The sequence below is a fragment of the Sprattus sprattus genome (assembly GCF_963457725.1).
Source record: "Sprattus sprattus genome assembly, chromosome: 1".
NCBI classification, from domain to species: domain Eukaryota; kingdom Metazoa; phylum Chordata; class Actinopteri; order Clupeiformes; family Clupeidae; genus Sprattus; species Sprattus sprattus.
In genome coordinates, this window is record NC_137920.1 from 40,202,790 (window position 1) to 40,222,789 (window position 20,000).

At 45.1% G+C, this 20,000-nt stretch overlaps 2 protein-coding genes across 2 annotated transcripts in view; both read left to right on the forward strand.

Annotated features, from left to right (window-relative positions):
* ncf4 (neutrophil cytosolic factor 4) overlaps positions 1-4,482 on the forward strand; it is a gene marked incomplete at both ends in the record, with an annotated part of 21,551 nt that extends 17,069 nt beyond the window's left edge. The window contains 2 exons of the mRNA XM_080856834.1: positions 928-993; positions 4,281-4,482. Coding sequence (XP_080712960.1) covers positions 928-993; positions 4,281-4,482 — 268 coding nt within the window. The remainder of the gene's footprint in view (positions 1-927; positions 994-4,280) is intronic.
* A 2,225-nt stretch (positions 4,483-6,707) lies between these two features.
* LOC308375097 (cytokine receptor common subunit beta-like) overlaps positions 6,708-20,000 on the forward strand; it is a 13,327-nt gene continuing 34 nt past the window's right edge. Inside the window, exons 1-15 of the mRNA XM_080851145.1 lie at positions 6,708-6,755; positions 6,905-6,944; positions 7,130-7,277; positions 7,451-7,571; positions 7,712-7,887; positions 9,219-9,364; positions 10,353-10,497; positions 11,020-11,155; positions 11,994-12,166; positions 14,028-14,158; positions 14,467-14,650; positions 16,245-16,329; positions 16,495-16,573; positions 16,804-16,913; positions 19,065-20,000. The exon at positions 19,065-20,000 is cut by the window's right edge and continues 34 nt beyond it. Of these exons, the coding sequence (XP_080707271.1) occupies positions 7,178-7,277; positions 7,451-7,571; positions 7,712-7,887; positions 9,219-9,364; positions 10,353-10,497; positions 11,020-11,155; positions 11,994-12,166; positions 14,028-14,158; positions 14,467-14,650; positions 16,245-16,329; positions 16,495-16,573; positions 16,804-16,913; positions 19,065-19,461 (1,983 nt within the window). The 5' untranslated portion in view covers positions 6,708-6,755; positions 6,905-6,944; positions 7,130-7,177 and the 3' untranslated portion in view covers positions 19,462-20,000. The remainder of the gene's footprint in view (positions 6,756-6,904; positions 6,945-7,129; positions 7,278-7,450; positions 7,572-7,711; positions 7,888-9,218; positions 9,365-10,352; positions 10,498-11,019; positions 11,156-11,993; positions 12,167-14,027; positions 14,159-14,466; positions 14,651-16,244; positions 16,330-16,494; positions 16,574-16,803; positions 16,914-19,064) is intronic.

The following is a 20,000-nucleotide window of genomic DNA, read 5'->3' on the forward strand; positions in this document are numbered from 1 at the left end:
TTACTTCACTGCTTGTGTCAATGCTTACTACACTGCTTGTGTCTACTTACTACACTGCTTGTGTCGATGCTTACAACATTGCTTGTGTCGATGCTTACTACACCGCTTGTGTCGATGCTTACTACACTGCTTGTGTCGATGCTTACTACACTGCTTGTGTCGATGCTTACTACACTGCTTGTGTCGATGCTTACTACACTGCTTGTGTCGATGCTTACTACACTGCTTGTGTCGATGCTTACTACACTGCTTGTGTCGATGCTTACTACACTGCTTGTGTCAGTGCTTACTACACCGCTTGTGTCGATGCTTACTACACTGCTTGTGTCGATGCTTACTACACTGCTTGTGTCGATGCTTACTACACCGCTTGTGTCAATGCTTACTACACTGCTTGTGTCGATGCTTACTACACTGCTTGTGTCGATGCTTACTACACTGCTTGTGTCGATGCTTACAACATTGCTTGTGTCGATGCTTACTACACTGCTTGTGTCGATGCTTACTACACTGCTTGTGTGAACGGAATGGAATGTAATAAATGTCTTTAGCTCTCCTTGTTCTTTTAATTGGCCAATATGAATATTGGAATATTGGATAGGGATTGGCATGTCCTAGTATTTTTCTTTCCATTCCCAAGTGCAGTCATTAAGGCCATTCAATGTACCGGTGTGTGATTGTGTGAGCCTGTGATGAATATGAGTTGTGCTGCTGGCCCTTTATGGGATCTGATTGAGCTGCTGATTATCTCATCTTATCACCTCCTAATGGATGGCATTGGGAGTCTTCACTGGCAGCAGAGAAGCTGTAATGGTTTAAATTGGCTCCACAGTACCACCATTGGGGACGTGTAGTAAATAGTATACCCCTGCTGAGGACTACAAAAAGCCTTGAATTCTGAAACATCTTCACCATGTTGTCCCGCAGGGATCTGTGTGTTGAGGAAGAAATGTCCACACTACCTTCCTACGACGAGCTCCTCACACGGATGAGGTAAAAACATCACACATGTCCTCGCCTTTCATCACGCCACCAACACTAACATTATTACTGCTGTCGTTATTGTCATCACTATGGCTACTTACACTACCATTCCTGTTCCTGTTCCTGCTAGTGCTATTACTGCCACCGCTAGGTTGAGCTCTGCTTCTAGTGCTACCAACTACAACTGCTATCTTTATACTTTGTAGCTGCTATTCGTTTGACTAACATTACTCCTCACTATCTCTGGCTCTAGCCCACCACCTCCTCTACTCCTCACTATCTCTGGCTCTAGCCCACCACCTCCTCTACTCCTCACTATCTCTGGCTCTAGCCCACCTCCTACACTCCTCACTATCTCTGGCTCTAGCCCACCTCCTCCACCTCCTCCACTCCTCACTATCTCTGGCTCTAGCCCACCACCTCCACTCCTCAATATCTCTGGCTCTAGCCCACCTCCTCTACTCCTCACTATCTCTGGCTCTAGCCCACCTCCTCTACTCCTCACTATCTCTGGCTCTAGCCCACCACCTCCACTCCTCAATATCTCTGGCTCTAGCCCACCTCCTCTACTCCTCACTATCTCTGGCTCTAGCCCACCTCCTCTACTCCTCACTATCTCTGGCTCTAGCCCACCTCCTCTACTCCTCACTATCTCTGGCTCTAGCCCACCTCCTCCACCTCCTCCACTCCTCACTATCTCTGGCTCTAGCCCACCTCCTCCACTCCTCACTATCTCTGGCTCTAGCCCAACACCTCCTCTACTCCTCACTATCTCTGGCTCTAGCCCATCTCCTCCACCTCCTCCACTCCTCACTATCTCTGGCTCTAGCCCACCTCCTCTACTCCTCACTATCTCTGGCTCTAGCCCAACACCTCCTCCACTCCTCACTATCTCTGGCTCTAGCCCAACACCTCCTCTACTCCTCACTATCTCTGGCTCTAGCCCACCTCCTCCACTCCTCACTATCTCTGGCTCTAGCCCAACACCTCCTCTACTCCTCACTATCTCTGGCTCTAGCCCACCTCCTCCACTCCTCACTATCTCTGGTTCTAGCCCACCTCCTCCACCTCCTCCACTCCTCACTATCTCTGGCTCTAGCCCACCTCCTCCACTCCTCACTATCTCTGGCTCTAGCCCAACACCTCCTCTACTCCTCACTATCTCTGGCTCTAGCCCACCTCCTCCACTCCTACCTATCTCTGGTTCTAGCCCACCTCCTCCACCTCCTCCACTCCTCACTATCTCTGGCTCTAGCCCACCTCCTCCACTCCTCACTATCTCTGGCTCTAGCCCAACACCTCCACTCCTCACTATCTCTGGCTCTAGCCCACCTCCTCCACCTCCTCTACTCCTCACTATCTCTGGCTCTAGCCCACCTCCTCACACCTCCTCTACTCCTCACTATCTCTGGCTCTAGCCCACCTCCTCCTCTCCTCACTATCTCTGGCTCTAGCCCACCTCCTCCACTCCTCACTATCTCTGGCTCTAGCCCACCTCCTCCACCTCCTCTACTCCTCACTATCTCTGGCTCTAGCCCACCTCCTCACACCTCCTCTACTCCTCACTATCTCTGGCTCTAGCCCACCTCCTCCACCTCCTCCTCTCCTCACTATCTCTGGCTCTAGCCCACCTCCTCCACCTCCTCTACTCCTCACTATCTCTGGCTCTAGCCCACCTCCTCCACCTCCTCCACCTCCTCTACTCCTCACTATCTCTGGCTCTAGCCCACCTCCTCCACCTCCTCCTCTCCTCACTATCTCTGGCTCTAGCCCACCTCTTCCACTCCTCACTATCTCTGGCTCTAGCCCACCTCCTCCTCTCCTCACTATCTCTGGCTCTAGCCCACCTCCTCCTCTCCTCACTATCTCTGGCTCTAGCCCACCTCTTCCACTCCTCACTATCTCTGGCTCTAGCCCACCTCTTCCACTCCTCACTATCTCTGGCTCTAGCCCACCTCCTCCACTCCTCACTATCTCTGGCTCTAGCCCAACACCTCCTCCACTCCTCACTATCTCTGGCTCTAGCCCACCTCCTCCACTCCTCACTATCTCTGGCTCTAGCCCACCCATTCTCTTCCCTTAGCTGCCTCAAAGATTTCGGCTCCTCTCCTATTTCATCATCCGCTCACGTCATTACCAGGGGGGTTATTTCATGAGTTTTTTTTTGTTGTTGTTTTTTTTGCACTACTTCATAATCTGCTCATTTGTCTTTTGTATGGTTTATCGCATCCATTATTCTCCTCCCTTTTCCCATTATCTTCTAATTCCGTGCCGAAGCACCTTGCCTCTGTTTCCCCTCTGCTGTGTGCAGTGCAAACAGGGAGGCAGATGAGAAATGGTTTTACTGTTTTCAAATGAGAAAACAAGAGGCCTTAGGGGAAGTGTTTCTCTCCCTCAGATATGTTTTGTGTCGACACCAGAAAAATCAGTTTTCGCAGAAATTCTCAAGAAAGTGAACATGTACAAACAGAAGCCTCACGTTTCTGCCCAGTCATCATTTTACAGTTCCGTCATCATAACTACAGATCGGAGGTCCTCTGGTTATGCTCTATGGTTCCAAACGCTGATGGTTTGATCCATTTAGATTTCTGTGGTCCTCTCTGCAGGATGACACCTTATTTCTGTAAAATGTGCTATATAGGCATTACAGTGTACATCTTGCGTCTGGAACTTTAATTCTAAATGTTAATCATGTGAATGTGTACTTTATGTTTTGTTTGGAATCAAATTGTTGGATCTTAAGCATAGTGGGAAATGATAAGAACATGATTAAATCATGCTTGTCCTTTTGAATAAAAGAATTCAAACATTATAAGTTCTGTCCAAAGGGACATGTGCACATCACAGCATCGGTTCCCTCCAGAGGGACATGTGCACATAACAGATCAGTTCTGTCCAAAGGGACATCACAGCATCAGCAACAAGACATTCTGGTCCTGTCTGGGTCTTCAGCCTTAAAACATCACTTGATGCAAGTATGCATTGTGTAGTACACTCAAAGCATGTTGTGGTGGGTGGTTTGTGGTTGAACATGTATTGTCCCCTTGACTGTGGGTGGGCTGTGAGAGCTGCTGTATGTGCCAAATGTAAATAGATACACAGGAGCTCACATTCCATATTCTGGCACATGATAAACCCACTGAGCTGAACCCTTGTGTGTGTGTGTGTGTGTGTGTGTGTGTGTGTGTGTGTGTCTGTGTGTCTGTGTGTCTGTGTGTCTGTGTGTCTGTGTGTGTGTGTCTGTGTGTGTGTGTGTGTGTGTGTGTGTGTGTGTGTGTGTGCCTGCCCTCCCACAGAGACCTGTTCCAGATCGAGGACATCGCTCTGAACTACAGGGACCCTGAGGGGGATCTGGTGCGCATCCTGGATGATGAAGATGTGGTTATCATGGTGTGGGAGAGCAAGAGGTCAAAGGTCAAGAGGCCTGTCAATCAATACACCTGGGAGTTGCACGTTTCACTCGCCGCTGATCTCACTGTATACAACACTGATTTTTAGGCGTGTGTGTGTCTCGGTGTGTGTGTGTGTGTGTGTGTGTGTGTGTGTGTGTGTGTGTGTGTGTGTGTGTTAGAGGATGGATACCCGACCAGAGCCCGTCGGGACCCACTGGGCCAGGTTACTACTCTGGGCCGGGCCGGGTTACTACTCTGTCAGATGCGGGACGGGGTCGGATAAAAAAATTGTGTGTGTGTGTGTGTGTGTGTGTGTGTGTGTGTGTGTGTGTGTGTGTGTGTGTGTGTGTGTGTGTGTGTGTGTGTGTGTGTGTGTGTGTGTGTGTGTGTGTGTGTGTGTGTGTGTGTGTGTGTGTGTGTGTGTGTGTGTGTGTGTGTGTGTGTGTGTGTTAGAGTGTGTGTGTGTGAATGTAAGTGCAAACCTGTTCATTTCATATGGAAGCCAAAGGATTTTTACAGCATTAGGTATAAATATAATGTTTTAACAAACTTTGAATTGTACAGTTGTAATGTTACCTTTCTTGCTCTTCAGTCAGTAATATAACAAATAAACACCTACCAATACTACAATAAACAGAGGGCCAAGACTCGTCTTTGAAGAAGCATTATGAAGACAAACTTGCCCTGGAAATATAAACACCAGCACAGTTGGTACTGAAGAAAGGTGACCTACATCTTAACTTAAGCATTTAAATTCCATTAAATGTGGCAACATCATCATCAAAATCATGCAGTAGAAGCTGTTCCTAAGTTTTCATCGGGTTGCCAACCAAACACTACACACTGAAATGACAGGTGTGTTTATCTTTCCTTTCTCAACAATTCTGATTATTAAAGCTATAAAAAAACGGCAAAAACATGCATTGCACTGGGCTGTAGCAGAATACACGAACCACTGATGATGGAGTTGAAGTTTACAACAAAAGAAAAACATGCCATAGAGAGGAACAACTCAAAAAATGGAGTCATCAGTTTCGGAGTTGTTGACTTGGCATAGTGTGGGTTTTGTGTACAGTAATGTTGAGACCCCTTAAGGGTCTTGCCAGATGCCATGTGATGTATTTCCACATTACACACACTTTCACTTCCAGTCCCACAGCCTTGTGCACTGCGGGCACCACCAGGGCACATGGAGGGCGCGCAGTGCATGTCCTCAGCTCTCTGCCAAAGAGCAGCGCTGGCACAACCTTTGGTCAGTTCAACCCGTGATCAATTGGATACTGCCTGCCTTCTTTTTTTTTTTTTTGCAGTGCCCTTTGAGAATTGTAACTATCACTTTTGAACTTCCCTGTTTCGTCTTCCTCTTAAGCGTGCACTCTGTGGGCGACAGGCCTGTAGGCATACACAACATATGCTTTACATTTCAGAAAGTGGAAATCCAGACATTTAAAGGATATGCTTTACTAGCACACTTGAGTGCATTCATGTGTTGAAGCCAGAATAAAGATGCTGGAACACCCGTTGTCATGGTGAACTGCCTGTGAGCGTAGTGCCTGCAGATGTCTGAGGATGCTGGGGGTTGGAGCAATATCCTGACAGTCAGATAGAGCCAGGTGCCCTTCAACAATGCATCTGCCCAGAGGCCAACTGAAATCTGGGACAGACCAGAAGTCAGCTGCTCTGTGAGTTCTGTGAGTCTTCCCTTAGCTACAGAGGTCCAGAGGCGAATGCAGGCTGTCTCTGAATATCTGACTAGGAATCATTATCGATTCAAACTGGTAAGCAAGATAGAGAGGTGAGATTAGTGTCCACTGAGATGTCTCCACAAGATAATGTACATAAATATCAGAATACATATAGCTTATTCTGATCTCTTGTAAAAGGTGAACTTGGCTGTGTTATGACAGCAAGGTTGGGTTGAGGACTGTGTGGTGGTAGGCATTTCTGGGATAATTAAATGGTTCTGGCAACCGACCTCGTCCTTGAAGTGGACGTCGTGCCTTGTCCACAAACCTTGAAACAATTATGAGACAAAAATAGACGCTTGGATTTTATATACTTAAATGAACGTGACTATCGTAGAGGACGTGATGAGCTTACATTTTTGTATTAGTACTTGAAACAAGTGCAAAATAAAACGTTGGAGAGCAATTACAATACATGAATAAATTGAAAGTCACTGTCAGAAAGTCACTCTTAAAACCTTACCCAAAAATTGGATACCCCGCCGCCAAGACAACCAACGCGTCACCCAAACGTCACTGAGAAGTTGAACTCTTCTGCTATAACTTACACTGAGAGGTATGACCGCAAATCAAATCAAGGGGCATATGCCCCTGAAATGTCTCCGGGGAGAAAAATAAACAACTCTGAGATAAGGTATGCCTCTTTTTCTAAGATTATATATTCAATCATTTGAAATCTTACTTTTGCTATGGTGCAACAAGATATTTATTTGCTAAAACTTTCATCAGGGATAGTCTAACAAACATGGTCACTCGTGTATCCTATTTTGTTTTCTTTTAAAGTAATAAGGAAGGTGAAGGAGCATCCGTTTTATGATCAGAGGTATGTTTAGGATTTATGTTCATATGTTTAATTGGACTACTTTCATTATCTCCCATAGATTGTTTTCAATGTGAGATGTAAGCTATGTGCTTAGCAATCAATTGCAATTAGAATGCCACGCTTTTACTTTTGTATTTTTTATCAAACACTCTTTCTCCCACTTTCCACAAATAATTCTTCCTCAGGTCTTGAAGCAAGCGTACACCTAGAGGGGAAGGCGGTAACTAGAGACCATGTTCACTTTTTCGCCATTTGGTGTCTTAATTCTGCCTCTCGTTGTTCTGGCCTCTACAACTCAGCATTGCCAACAGCCGACCATTCCCACCCTTCATGGTAGCATCAATGAAATACGTGAACAATATATTTAGACTGATTCAGACATAAATAAACATAATCAGATTCTATTAATATTCTTACACACTTGTGTGTAACACAGCATTCCATTGTAAAATAAAAACCTAGGTCATCACACCCACTTTTTCCTGACGGTTTTATTCCATCCCCAGGGTCTTCTGCTGTTGAGTCCCTTCAGTGCCGTAATGACTACTCTACCCACATCCACTGCAGCTGGCCAGAGGCCTCCCACACCCCCCAGCACCTCCTGCACGTGGCTGTGTTTAGGAACAGGTTGGACAGACAGTGCAGTAATAATGACAATAAAGATATTCTATTCTATTCTTTTCTATATTGCTGTAAAAATGTACCACAAACAAAGTGCAGCTTCTAATAATGCTATCTATTTGTTTTACCCTCTTTTCATTCTAAAGGAGCACTGAATCCCCTTGTGTCCCTATCCCTCCACCATCCCAGGATGCAACGAAGCACCTCAGAGTCCACTGTCGGTACAACACCAGTATGTTTGTCATCCATGCACAGGACTTCTTTTTCTTCAAGGTTCCTCATGTGAAGCTCCTCTCTAAGACTATTGACCTTCACAATCAAGGTAGACCGTCAATTGTCTTTACAAGTAGAAGATACACATTGGACATGTCAGCTAGCCTACTGCTTACCTTTCTGTGTGGATGGATTTTATACGGATGGGTGCTATTATGGCATTTTATATATCCATTTAAAGGCAGAATCTGTGATTCTAATTAAAGGTTTTTCATATTTCAAATTGCACCCTCACTTCTGTGCTTCTGAAGCAATGTGGGGATTGGCTGGATTTGTTTATGCTCGATCCAAGCCACTCACAGGCTCAAGAACTAGAGTTCTGTTGTTCTGAGTGCATGCACTAAATGGACAGTCAGAGGACAGTGAGGAGCAATTCCCTAAATATTACAAAAAGTTTGAATTTGAATCGTGGACTTTACCTTTGAGAGCAACTAGAATCAGTACAGGCTTTAGTTAGCCTGGATACCAGCCTGAACTCCGCCCACAAAATTTTTGGTCTGGGAGATTCAGTCTGGAGTCGAGCTAGTTGGGAGGGATTCAAGCCCACCGAAAAGTGATCTGACCAATAAAATTGTAAGGGCGGGCTTTATACGTTGATGGACAGATATAGATAGAATAGCCTATACATCGAACAAAGATGGCGCCGTCTCGGGAGCTTAGTGGGACATATTTTATATGATTTAAGCTATCTACACAACTTTTTTTATGTCTACATTGACTCGGTTAGTTGTGTATACGCAAAACGAGTGTTGCCAAAGATTGTAGGTCTTAACTGAAGCACTCTAGACCATTATTGATCGGTTATGCTAACGCGTAGACAAAAAAAACATTGAAACAAATGGTAGCTTCTAGCCTTGAGTGCTAATTAAGTAACGTGAGCAGGCATATCTCAACAGATATTGACAATGTCGATTGAAAAGATGTTTTTGCCGTCCTTCCTACGGGATCAGGTAAAAGTTTAATCTATCAGATGGTAATAATACTACGTTGCTCTGATTGGTTCTAGGTATCCAATTCAGCAAAGAGGAATGTTCTTTCCTGGTTCGTTGAAACACGCCCCATAATCACAGCCCAATGGTTCGGTCTCAGACTCATATTCTGACTAGAATTATGAGTATGACATCGTCAGGCTAGGCTTTAGTATGTATTGTAAGCAAAACTATGTTGACAAATAAGCCTACCTGTACTTATATGTTAGGACTCTTGTAATATTGCTACGCGTATCAGTCTGTCTACTTGATTAACACTCACTCCCTCCACAACAGAGACAGATGTTTTTGTCTCTTAGTGTTGAATGTGGTTATGGGGCTTTGCATCACCCAGTGAGAGTGTACAAACATGTGAGATGTTGCTGTTGTTGTTGTTGTTGTTGTTGTGCAGTGAGAGTCGGGCCTCCACACAACCTGTCTGTGAAGGTCACAGAGGAGGGGGACTTGGTGTTGACCTGGCAGTGCCCTTTGACCTTTGAAGCCTCCTCGTCCCTCAACTATCAGGTGCACTACAGACAGACCAACCAGCTATGGACAGTAAGTGACACTTAGTGGAATAATGATATATATTACAGGCCAGTAAACAGCACACACAGTGATGATGTTATATATTACAGGCCAGTATACAGCACACAAAGTGATGATGTTATATATTGCAGTACAGTAAACAGCACACACAGTGATGATGTTATATATTACAGTACAGTAAACAGCACACACAGTGATGATGTTATATATTACAGTCCAGTATACAGAAGGTACAGTGATGATGTTATATATTACAGTACAGTAAACAGCACACACAGTGATGATGTTATATATTACTGTCCAGTATACAGCAGACACAGTGATGATGTTATATATTACAGTCCAGTATACAGCAGACACACAGTGATGCTTTGATACTTGAGGAACCTTTAGTGGAATGATGTTATAAACTACAGTCCAGTATACAGCAGACACACAGTGATGCTCTGATACTCCTCATCCACTTTCTATTGAGATTGGCTACATGCACACAGATAGATAGGAGAAGCACCTGGTCCACCCCTGTCATCTGTTCTCCTCGATGCTGTCCAGCCATCAAGCGTTTAGATATATAGACTGATTTGAGTTGACAGCGCTTCAGTTCTGGCGCAGGGAGAGGATGGTGCGGCTCTCTTAAATGAGGCCCTGGAACATCATCACTGCATTTGAAAAGACTCCCATGAGAGGCTCCCTCTCTGAAGCACCGTGATCAAAACGTTGCCAGCCCAGTCCAAGTTCTGCAACCATGTACTGTAATGAAGCTGTTTAGAGCTGTTTACAGGGCTACTGTAACAAGGAAACAGGAAATACCATGCAGGAAACTGCTTTTTTATAGGTAGGTAGTTAGACAGATGGTTATGGTTATGGTTAAGGTATTGCAGATATGCAGATACAACTTGGCAAAATGACTGGCATTTTGGTAAAAGTGACGGGCTTTCTATCCACTGGAACTAATCCAGATGTGTTGAACTCCTCATCTGTCCTCCTCTCTGGCCAGGAGCTGGAGGTCCAGGGGAAGGAGCTGCGTCTGGAGGCCTCTACGCTGGTGCCTGACAGTGAGTACGAGGCCAGGGTTAGAGCCAAGGGCGAACGGGGCGCCTGGACTGAGTGGAGCCCCCTGGTGCACTGGAGGCCCAGTGAAGGTGAGCGTTTCAGTAGAGGTGAAAACGTTTGGTGTCTGAGAGTGAGTCAAGAGATGGAAAGGCCATAAACAATGTGCGCGCATCCTAACTGTCAGTGCCTGCTGTGTGCTGGTGATTAGCATTTAGCATGTGTGGAGAGTCAATGGAGACATCAGGACAACAGGAGACTAGCTGAAGGAGCAGATGCTGGTCTTCCGCTGTGTGAAATCACAAAATTAATAGAAACACTGAGAGGGCTGCTAAATTAAAACAGTGTGACACAGACTTCATGTTGTTGTTGTTGTTGTTGTTTGGGAAACGTAATGGGTTATTTAACTAAAATAATCAGGCTTTCGCAGCTCCTACAACCAAACTCAAGAATGAGCATACCTTTACTTATCTTTATTTCCGAAGAAATGGTAGAGATGATTGTATTAATGTGTGTGTGTGTGTGTGTGTCTGTGTGTGTGTGTGTGTGTGTGTGTGTGTGTGTGTGTGTGTGTGTGTGTGTGTGTGTGTGTGTTTGTGTATGTACCTCTGCAGCACCCCTGCCAGGTCCCTCTAATCTTGATTGTGTCTTTGATGGGGAGAAGAAGGTGCTCTGCAGCTGGGAGCTTCACACAGACCTTGCTCAATACGTCACCTACAATCTGTCCTACCGCATCAACCCTACAGCACAGTAATACCTCTTTGTCTCTCTCTATATCTCTCTATATATTCTATCTATTATATATATATGTATATATCTATCTTTCTCTCTCTCTCTCTCTTTCTCTCTATCTCTCTATATATATTTATATTTATATGTATCTATCTATCTTTCTGTCTCTCTCTATCTCTCTCTATATATTTTTATATGTATATATCTATCTTTCTCTCTCTCTCTCTCTTTCTATCTCTCTCTCTATATATTTATATGAATCTATCTATCTTTCTCTCTCACTCTCTTTCTCTCTCTCTCTATCTCTCTCTCTATATATTTATATTTATATGTATGAATCTATCTTTCTCTCTCTCTCTTTCTCTCTCTCTCTCTATATATTTATATTTATATGCATCTGTCTATCCCTCTTTCTCTCTCTCTCGCTCCACACTCCCTTTCTTTCCTCATTTATTCGGTCATTAACTGAACAAAGAACTGTGGAAGTGTATTTGTGCTGCTGAAGAAGCGTTTAATTACATGCTAATGATAAGAGGAGTGATTTGTATGGTAATTTCTGCACCCCACTTCCAATGTTAAAGAAGAAAGAGGCTGAGACTAGACTGACAGTCGCTCCGTGGCGTACTCATTAAAGCACCGCTTCTGTGCGTCGTGTGTGTTATTGCACTTTAAGGTAGTGTTATCTTTTTTAAAGGCAGCGTATCAGATTAGATGGCCTTAATTCAATCTCACACTCCTTCTCTCACTTGTCTCTTCTCTCTCTCTCTCTCTCTCTCTCTCTCTCTCTCTCTCTCTCTCTCTCTCTCTCTCTCTCTCTCTCTCTCCCTCTCTCCCTCTCGTCTCCATTCTCTGACAGGCCACGTCAGTGCTGTCCCCAACCCCCGAGGCTCCTGAACATGACTGATCCAGTGTTGAGGTTCAGCTGCTCTTTCTCTGTAGCCATGTCCAGCTCCCCTCAGGTCCAGGTCCAGCTCCAGCTCCAGCTCCTGGCTGTCCCCATCAGGAGAGAATTTAAGTCGCACAAACACAGTATGTATATGGCTCTTTGATGAGTGTGTTGTGTTGCTTTTTTGAATAATGGCGTAAGTTGATCCTTTATTACTTTTCCTCAGTGGTGAAGGAATGTCTGTTTGGCAAGGGCCAGATTGCACCTGTGCTGCCCCCATGTGTCCATTTTGTGTATTGTGAGCTGATCCCCTGAGTCTGAGGTGATTGTTGTTGTTTGTTGTCTGTTGATGATGCCTGATGTCTGTGGTTGTTTGTTGTCTGTTGTCTGTTGTTGATGCCTGATGCCTGATGTCTGTGGTTGTTTGTTGTCTGTTGTTGATGCCTGATGTCTGTGGTTGTTTGTTGTCTGTTGGTGATGCCTGATGTCTGTGGTTGTTTGTTGTCTGTTGTTGATGCCTGATGTCTGTGGTTGTTTGTTGTCTGTTGGTGATGCCTGATGTCTGTGGTTGTTTGTTGTCTGTTGTTGATGCCTGATGTCTGTGGTTGTTTGTTGTCTGTTGGTGATGCCTGGGTACTATTCGGCGTCACTCGCTAAGCGGTTTAGCGAGCTAAACTCCAGGCTAAAAAAAGACAACACCACTTTAGCGGATTCGGCGAAGCAACTTTTGCTCAATTTCCATGGTAATTAATCGCTTAGCCTTAGCCTGCTCCAGGGCAGGCTAAGCAAAGTTTAGCTGGCTAAACTTGCCATACCCACGCCAAAAGGAGGGATCCCATTGACAAGGAGTCAGTTTGATTAGCGTAGGAAGAGTTCCTTGCGATCGCCAAGAAGATCCATTTTTCCATAATGATGAGTTCTTGTATGAGCGCTACCGATCCACCCGACAAGGAATAATTAATTTAGAAGACCTTCTCGAGTCATTTATTGCATTGGCTACACCACCGTCAAACATTGAATGTCATCACTTTCTTGCCAGTGGTAGCCTTCATTTTTGTAATGTCGGCGATGCGGAGAACAAAGCACTCATAATTATATGACAGTGGTAGATAGTACAGTTGAGACATACAGTTGATAAACCCGAAATAACTTTCATGTAAACGTTAGTATTCATGTGCAAACTAAAAATCACGTCTCAGGCTGCCTGAGACGTGATTTTTAGTTTGCACATGAATACTAACGTTTTCTTTGATCCCAGGAAATTTGAGCACATAACCCAAATAGATATTGGCTAAAGTTGTTTTTACCTACTTTAACTTACATCATTGCAAACGTTTAGTTTTGGAAACGTGTCTAGTGTTTGTGCGGTAGTGAATGGTGGTGGAGGTGGGTGCATGATAAGAAGAGAGAAATAGACACAATTTCTTTTCATTGCTTAAATGTATTGAATCTCTTATTAATACATTCACATTTAGTCATTTAGCAGACGGTTTTATTCAAAGCGATTTAAAACTACAATTCTTACGAGGGTGAGGGGAGTCGAACCAGTGATCTACAGCATGCAAGCCAGACGCTTAACCCGCTGCACCATAGTACCATATCATGAGAAGATGTCACTTATTATACATCTTATAGACAGTTTCTTATATTGCTGTGGTAGCCACGGGAGTGTTGAATTTTGACATGATTATGGTCTTGAATTCTTCATAACGCGTTCATGATCATATCCTGCGTTATCGGAGAAAAAAAATAGTCTTTTTCTTTGAGTTTAGACCATTATACCTTTCAAAAAAATCATGGTTTTGGGGATCGACCTTTCTTGCCTTTTGAAGCAAGACGTGCACGCGCAATTTAGCTGACGAGATAAATTAACTTGAGGTTAAAATAAATTAGGGCCCTGGTGTCTGTTGTAGTTTGTTGTCTGTTGTTGATGCCTGATGCCTGTCGTCTGTGGTTGTCTGTTGTCTGTTGTTAATGCCTGATGTCTGTGGTTGTGTCCTGTAGTCCAGCCCCCCCGGCCCACAGGGGTCCAGGTGGAAGAGAAGGGGGGCGACTGGAGGCTGAGCTGGACTCTCCCCCATCTGGGCACCGTTCCCATCGCCACGGAGATATACTTCTGGAACGCCGAGGCTCCAGTGAGGAAGCTGCTGTCACACATATAGAGACTACTGCCACTCTAAATCTGTTCTTTACTATGACACACAAGCATCTGTTCTCTGTCTGTCTCTGTACAGAATAATGTTGTGGAATCATGGCGTTTATTTGTGTTAGACATTTTCTGTCCCTTGCCGTTGATTCAAGTTCATCTCATCTCTTCTCTTCTCTTCTCTTCTCTTCTCTTCTCTTCTCTTCTCTTCTCTTCTCTTCTCTTCTCTTCTCTTCTCTTCTCTTCTCTTCTCTTCTCCCATCACATTCCCCCTCATCTCCAATACCTCCCCGACAGGAGAGTAATAAATCCTTCTCTCTAGAGGCCGCCACCGTCTCTCACTCCATCCCAACTGGTTCACTGCAGCCCTCCACACACTACAGCGCCCGGGTCCGAGCTCTCGTGGACGCTTCTAGAAGCAGCCATTACAGTGGCTACTCCTCCCTGTGGAGCGAGCCTGTCCACTGGACCACGCGCTCAGGTGACCCCCGTGACCTTTGACCTCTGGTCCGTGTCTCTGACCGACACCTGAGCGATCTTAAGTTCATTGTGGTATCAGATCAGATGGGCCAAGCAGATTAAAACTGTGTCAAATAGGTTTTTGTTTTTTTACTTTAAACTACACAAATAATGCCGGGTTCCAATCACAAATGTGCAGTTGAATAGAAAATAGAGAATAGGACTGTATCAATTTAACAGTGCCGTTAGCAACTCTTTTTTTAATTACTCTAAGAACTGACCCTCAGGTGCCCTATGAGGGGAGCCAGCCTTTATCATCTGTCATCTCTGTTAATCAACTCCTGTCCACACACTTGTTTTAATTTCCATTTGGGAGGGGTAGCCATCTGGCAAACATCAGTAAAACAGCGAGGGAGAGCAAACAAACAGGCAGGGGTGAGAGAGGAGACAGTGTTCCAGCTAGAACTGCATCAACCTGCTATAGCTGCTTTTTTTAATTGTATTAGATTAGATTCAACTTTATTGTCATTGCATAGAGTACAGGTACTGCGACAACGACATCTGATACTGCTGTAGCATGCATAAGTACTGCTGTAGCATGCATAAGTACTGCTGTAGCATGCATTAGTACTGCTGTAACATGCATTAGTTCTGCATGCATAAGTACTGCTGTAGCATGCATTAGTACTGCTGTAGCATGCATTAGTACTGCTGTAACATGCATTAGTACTGCTGTAACATGCATTAGTACTGCTGTAGCATGCATAAGTACTGCTGTAGCATGCATTAGTACTGCTGTAGCATGCATTAGTACTGCTGTAACATGCATTAGTACTGCTGTAACATGCATTAGTACTGCTGTAACATGCATTAGTACTGCTGTAGCATGCATAAGTACTGCTGTAGCATGCATTAGTACTGCTGTAGCCTGCATTAGTACTGCTGTAACATGCATTAGTACTGCTGTAGCATGCATTAGTACTGCTGTAACATGCATTAGTACTGCTGTAGCCTGCATTAGTACTGCTGTAGCCTGCATTAGTACTGCTGCATACTGTGGCCACTGGCTGAAAACTCAACAGCATTAAAACAAACATGCAGTGAGAGTTGGGGATCTTTCTGTTTTCTTGTCACCTGCTAGACTCCACTCCCTACTTGATGATGATGTGCACGTACTCAGTGGCTGCACTGTTAGTTTGACTTTAAGGGTAGGCTTTTAAGCTAATTGCCAACTAAAAAAAATCAAGATGTCATGTCAGGTCAGATGATATATTTAGCAATTAATTATAATTACAAACACTTTTTTACAAAAATGGCAAAAGAGAGTGAGGGATAGAGACAGACTGAGGAGGAGAGAAGGGGAGGGTGAAGGACAGGTATGAACGGGACAAAAAAGGGAGGAATAATGTGTGATATAAATAGAAATAAAGTACACGCTTAGCTTAATCCCTTTTAAAAGTTTGCTGCACTCATATTTTTTAATTAGGACATTCATTACCATATGTGATAAATACAAGTAAGCATGTCTGTGTGTTTACAATGGAATTAATGCAATCTACTCTCAGAAGAGTCTCAAGGAAAAATCTCTCTCCCCCCCTCTCTGGATGTGTGTGCAGTGCTGTGGTCGGCCTTCATGATATCCTATGTGACTATGGCAGCCTGTGTGTTTGTAACAGTCTTTCTGCTCTACATCTGCCAAAGGTAAATACAGTACATCATATAACAATCGCAATCAGTACATTCATTGGTTATTAAAAGAATACTAATCATTAACATTTGTAATCATTAGGATACATTTAAACATCCCTGTCTCTAATGCAGTTTTCTCTCACTGTTTCTCTCTCGCTCTCTCTCTCTCCATTTTAGGAGGTTCAGACAGTGGGAGGTGTCCATCCCAACCCCTGTCAACAGCAAAGTACTGGAGGACATCTCAAAAGGCAATCAGGTGTGTCCCCAGCCTGAGGCAAAGCTTCTGCTATGTGTTTGAGTGTATTAAGGCACCTGGATTTTGCGATTTTTAAACATACGTGTGTGTGTATGTGTGTGTGTGTGTGTGTGCATGCACGCGTGTGTGTGTGTGCGTCTGTGTGTGTGTGTGTGTGTGTGTGTGTGTGTGTGTGTGTGTGTGTGTGTGCGTGCGTGCATGTGTGTGTGTGATTGGTCCCTCATCCACAGAAATTCCAAGTCAAGGGGGAAATGACCCAGACTGAGAGTGACGACCCCCACATTGACCAGGCCCACATTGTGGAACCCACACAGACCTCGGACCTCTTCCCAGAGAAAGAGTAAGAACTATTCAAATGACAGGACAGATTGTGCTTTTGTGGCCAAACCCCTCATCTGTGAGGCTGCGAGACGCTGTGATAGATGCAGGAGCTTATTGAGGTCACTGCCTGGACTGGTTCTTAATTTACACAGTCTGTATATTAATCTTTAATCAGCTTGACACATTTATCCAAACTAAGCTTAATGTTCTCAAAACAGTAAAGTGATGTTTAATTATTCAGCAGATGCTTCTCTCCAAAGAGTCAGACAAAACTTTGATATCTTGTTGTGGAAAGAGGGGAAAGTCGCAATAGTCCAGAATGAGACAGATTCAGATGAGTGCTGCTGTGGTGGTTGTTCTGTATGCTAAATATAAGAGACTTGAAGGTAATTGCTCCAATAGTTATAGATTCTGTGAGTTTGTGCTGTGGTTATTGTTGTCATAAACAAAGTAAGGCTGTTTCATCATCACAGTCTGCCTCATTTCTGTTTTCATGTACTGTGAGAAAGAAACATCAGGAATGCTGCCTCTGTTCCAGGCCTGTGTTTGTGTCCAACCCCACAGGATTCACCCCAGGCTTAGAGAGGGTTAGGCTGCACACGTGCACCTTTCAGCTCCAGGAGAATACACCACATCTGCTGGATCCACCGCTGTCAATCAGATTGATTGCGGTCTACCGTGTTTCGCATCAATTAATAAGCCAGTGAACTTTCTGTAGAGGTTTTGTTGTACTGTGGGAAACCTCGCCTCATCTGCTTAATTTGAAGTATTATATCAATATCCGGTAACCTAGAAACCTAGCCTAGCAGCCCCGACCTCAGTGAGAACAGTGGAAATGCACAAAGCACAAAGCAATACGTTTAAAGGGCTCAGGTGGCTGCCTGGCCTGCTGTTTTGAAAAACATTGATTGTTGTTAGGAGGAAGGTGTCATATTAACTGAGAATAAACCCACTAATGACCTAGGCGTCCAGGTGTTAGACTTGAAACTCAAATCTTCCAATGAAGCAACTGTGTTGTGATGCAGCAAGCTGCTACATGTCCTCTGAGAGGTGCTCTTCCACGCCTCACCACTGCAACACCTCTTTCCTCTTTAGTGTTCCCACTCATGATCTCCCTCTCTCTCTCTTTCCTCTTCAGTGTTCCCACTCATGATCTCCCTCTCTCTCTCTCTTTCCTCTTCAGTGTTCCCACTCTCGCTCTCTCTCTCTTTCCTCTTCAGTGTTCCCACTCATGATCTCCCTCTCTCTCTCTTTCCTCTTCAGTGTTCCCACTCATGATCTCCCTCTCTCTCTCTCTTTCCTCTTCAGTGTTCCCACTCACGCTCTCTCTCTCTTTCCTCTTCAGTGTTCCCACTCATGATCTCCCTCTCTCTCTCTCTCTCTCTCCCTCTCCTCTTCAGTGTTCCCACTCATGATCTTCCTCTCTCTCCTCTTCAGTGTTCCTACTCACGCTCTCTCTCTCTCTCTCTCTCCTCTTCAGTGTTCCCACTCACGCTCTCTCTCTCTCTCCCTCTCCCTCTCTTTCCTCTTCCGTGTTCCCACTCTCCCTCTCCCTCTCTTTCCTCTTCCGTGTTCCCACTCTCTCTCTCTCTCTCTCTCCTCTTCCGTGTTCCCACTCACGCTCTCTCTCTCTTTCCTCTTCCGTGTTCCCACTCTCTCTCTCTCTCTCTCTCCTCTTCACTGTTCCCACTCTCCCTCTCCCTCTCTTTCCTCTTCCGTGTTCCCACTCTCTCTCTCTCTCTCTCTCCTCTTCCGTGTTCCTACTCACGCTCTCTCTCTCTCTCTCTCTCTCCTCTTCAGTGTTCCCACTCATGATCTCTCTCTCTCTCTCTCTCTCTCTCTCTCCCTCTCCTCTTCAGTGTTCCCACTCATGATCTTCCTCTCTCTCCTCTTCAGTGTTCCTACTCACGCTCTCTCTCTCTCTCTCTCTCCTCTTCAGTGTTCCCACTCACGCTCTCTCTCTCTCTCTCTCTCCTCTTCAGTGTTCCCACTCACCCTCTCTCTCTCTCTCCTCTTCAGTGTTCCCACTCCGGCTCTCTCTCTCTCTCCTCTTCACTGTTCCCACTCTCCCTCTCCCTCTCTTTCCTCTTCCGTGTTCCCACTCTCTCTCTCCCTCTCTCTCCTCTTTAGTGTTCCCACTCATGCTCTGCTCTCCCTCTCTTCCTGCCAGGGAGCTGAACGTCTTCACTTCCTCGTTACCCAGCAGCCTCTCTGATGAGACAGGATGTGTCTTGGCTGTGGAGGATGATGATTGGTACCAGCAGGTGCCCCTCCATGGGTCAAGTGTGTTACCCCAAGCATCTTCAGCCTCAGAGATGACGGAATTAAGCTCCAACGACCTGTACATGACCTGTCCAAGGTCTTCCACAGGGGGGATCATTGGAGATGAAGTCCTTTCTCCATCCCCTTCCTCCAACCCTGATGACTCTGTTCACGACTGTATGCCAGAATCAGAGACATCTGTGACCCTTCTAGAAGTCTCTGCCAAGTCACATTCCCCTTCATCAGCAGCAGAGCAGCATCCTGAGTCTGCAGATATTCTGCATCACTCCATTGCCGCAGTTTGACCTGAGGGCCACGAATAACAAGATGAGTGCAGACAGGCAGGCCAATCATGTGTCTAGTTTGGGCCTGAGGACAAGATGATCTCCAAAGACCCCTGTGCGCACAGATCGCTGACTGGCCATAACGCACACATGACGCAAGTTGCATTTGCACGGGCCCCTAAGGACCTTGGGCCGGGGTCATCTGCACCCTTTGACAGCCCCTGACGGTGGGCCTGCATACAGACCGTCTTAACCCCCAGCACTCTTTTCTGTATTTCAAGTGGAACATCGTTGAGAAAGATGACCGAGCTACTGTTACAACTTCCTTTGCAATACCATCTTTGTCCACTAGATGTAGCTGTCGTCTTTTGAAACCCGTGCTCGGTAAAATACACCTACTGTATGTGTCGTATAGGACCTATGTAAAGTGCTTAGTCTAGCTTGAACTTGACTGATTTTGCTGATGTGCTACATGAGTTCTCTGAATTTATAGATTTTGTTTTATGTTATGCTGCTTTGAGCATTTTATGACCAATGTACCCTTTAAAAGTTTTCTCATT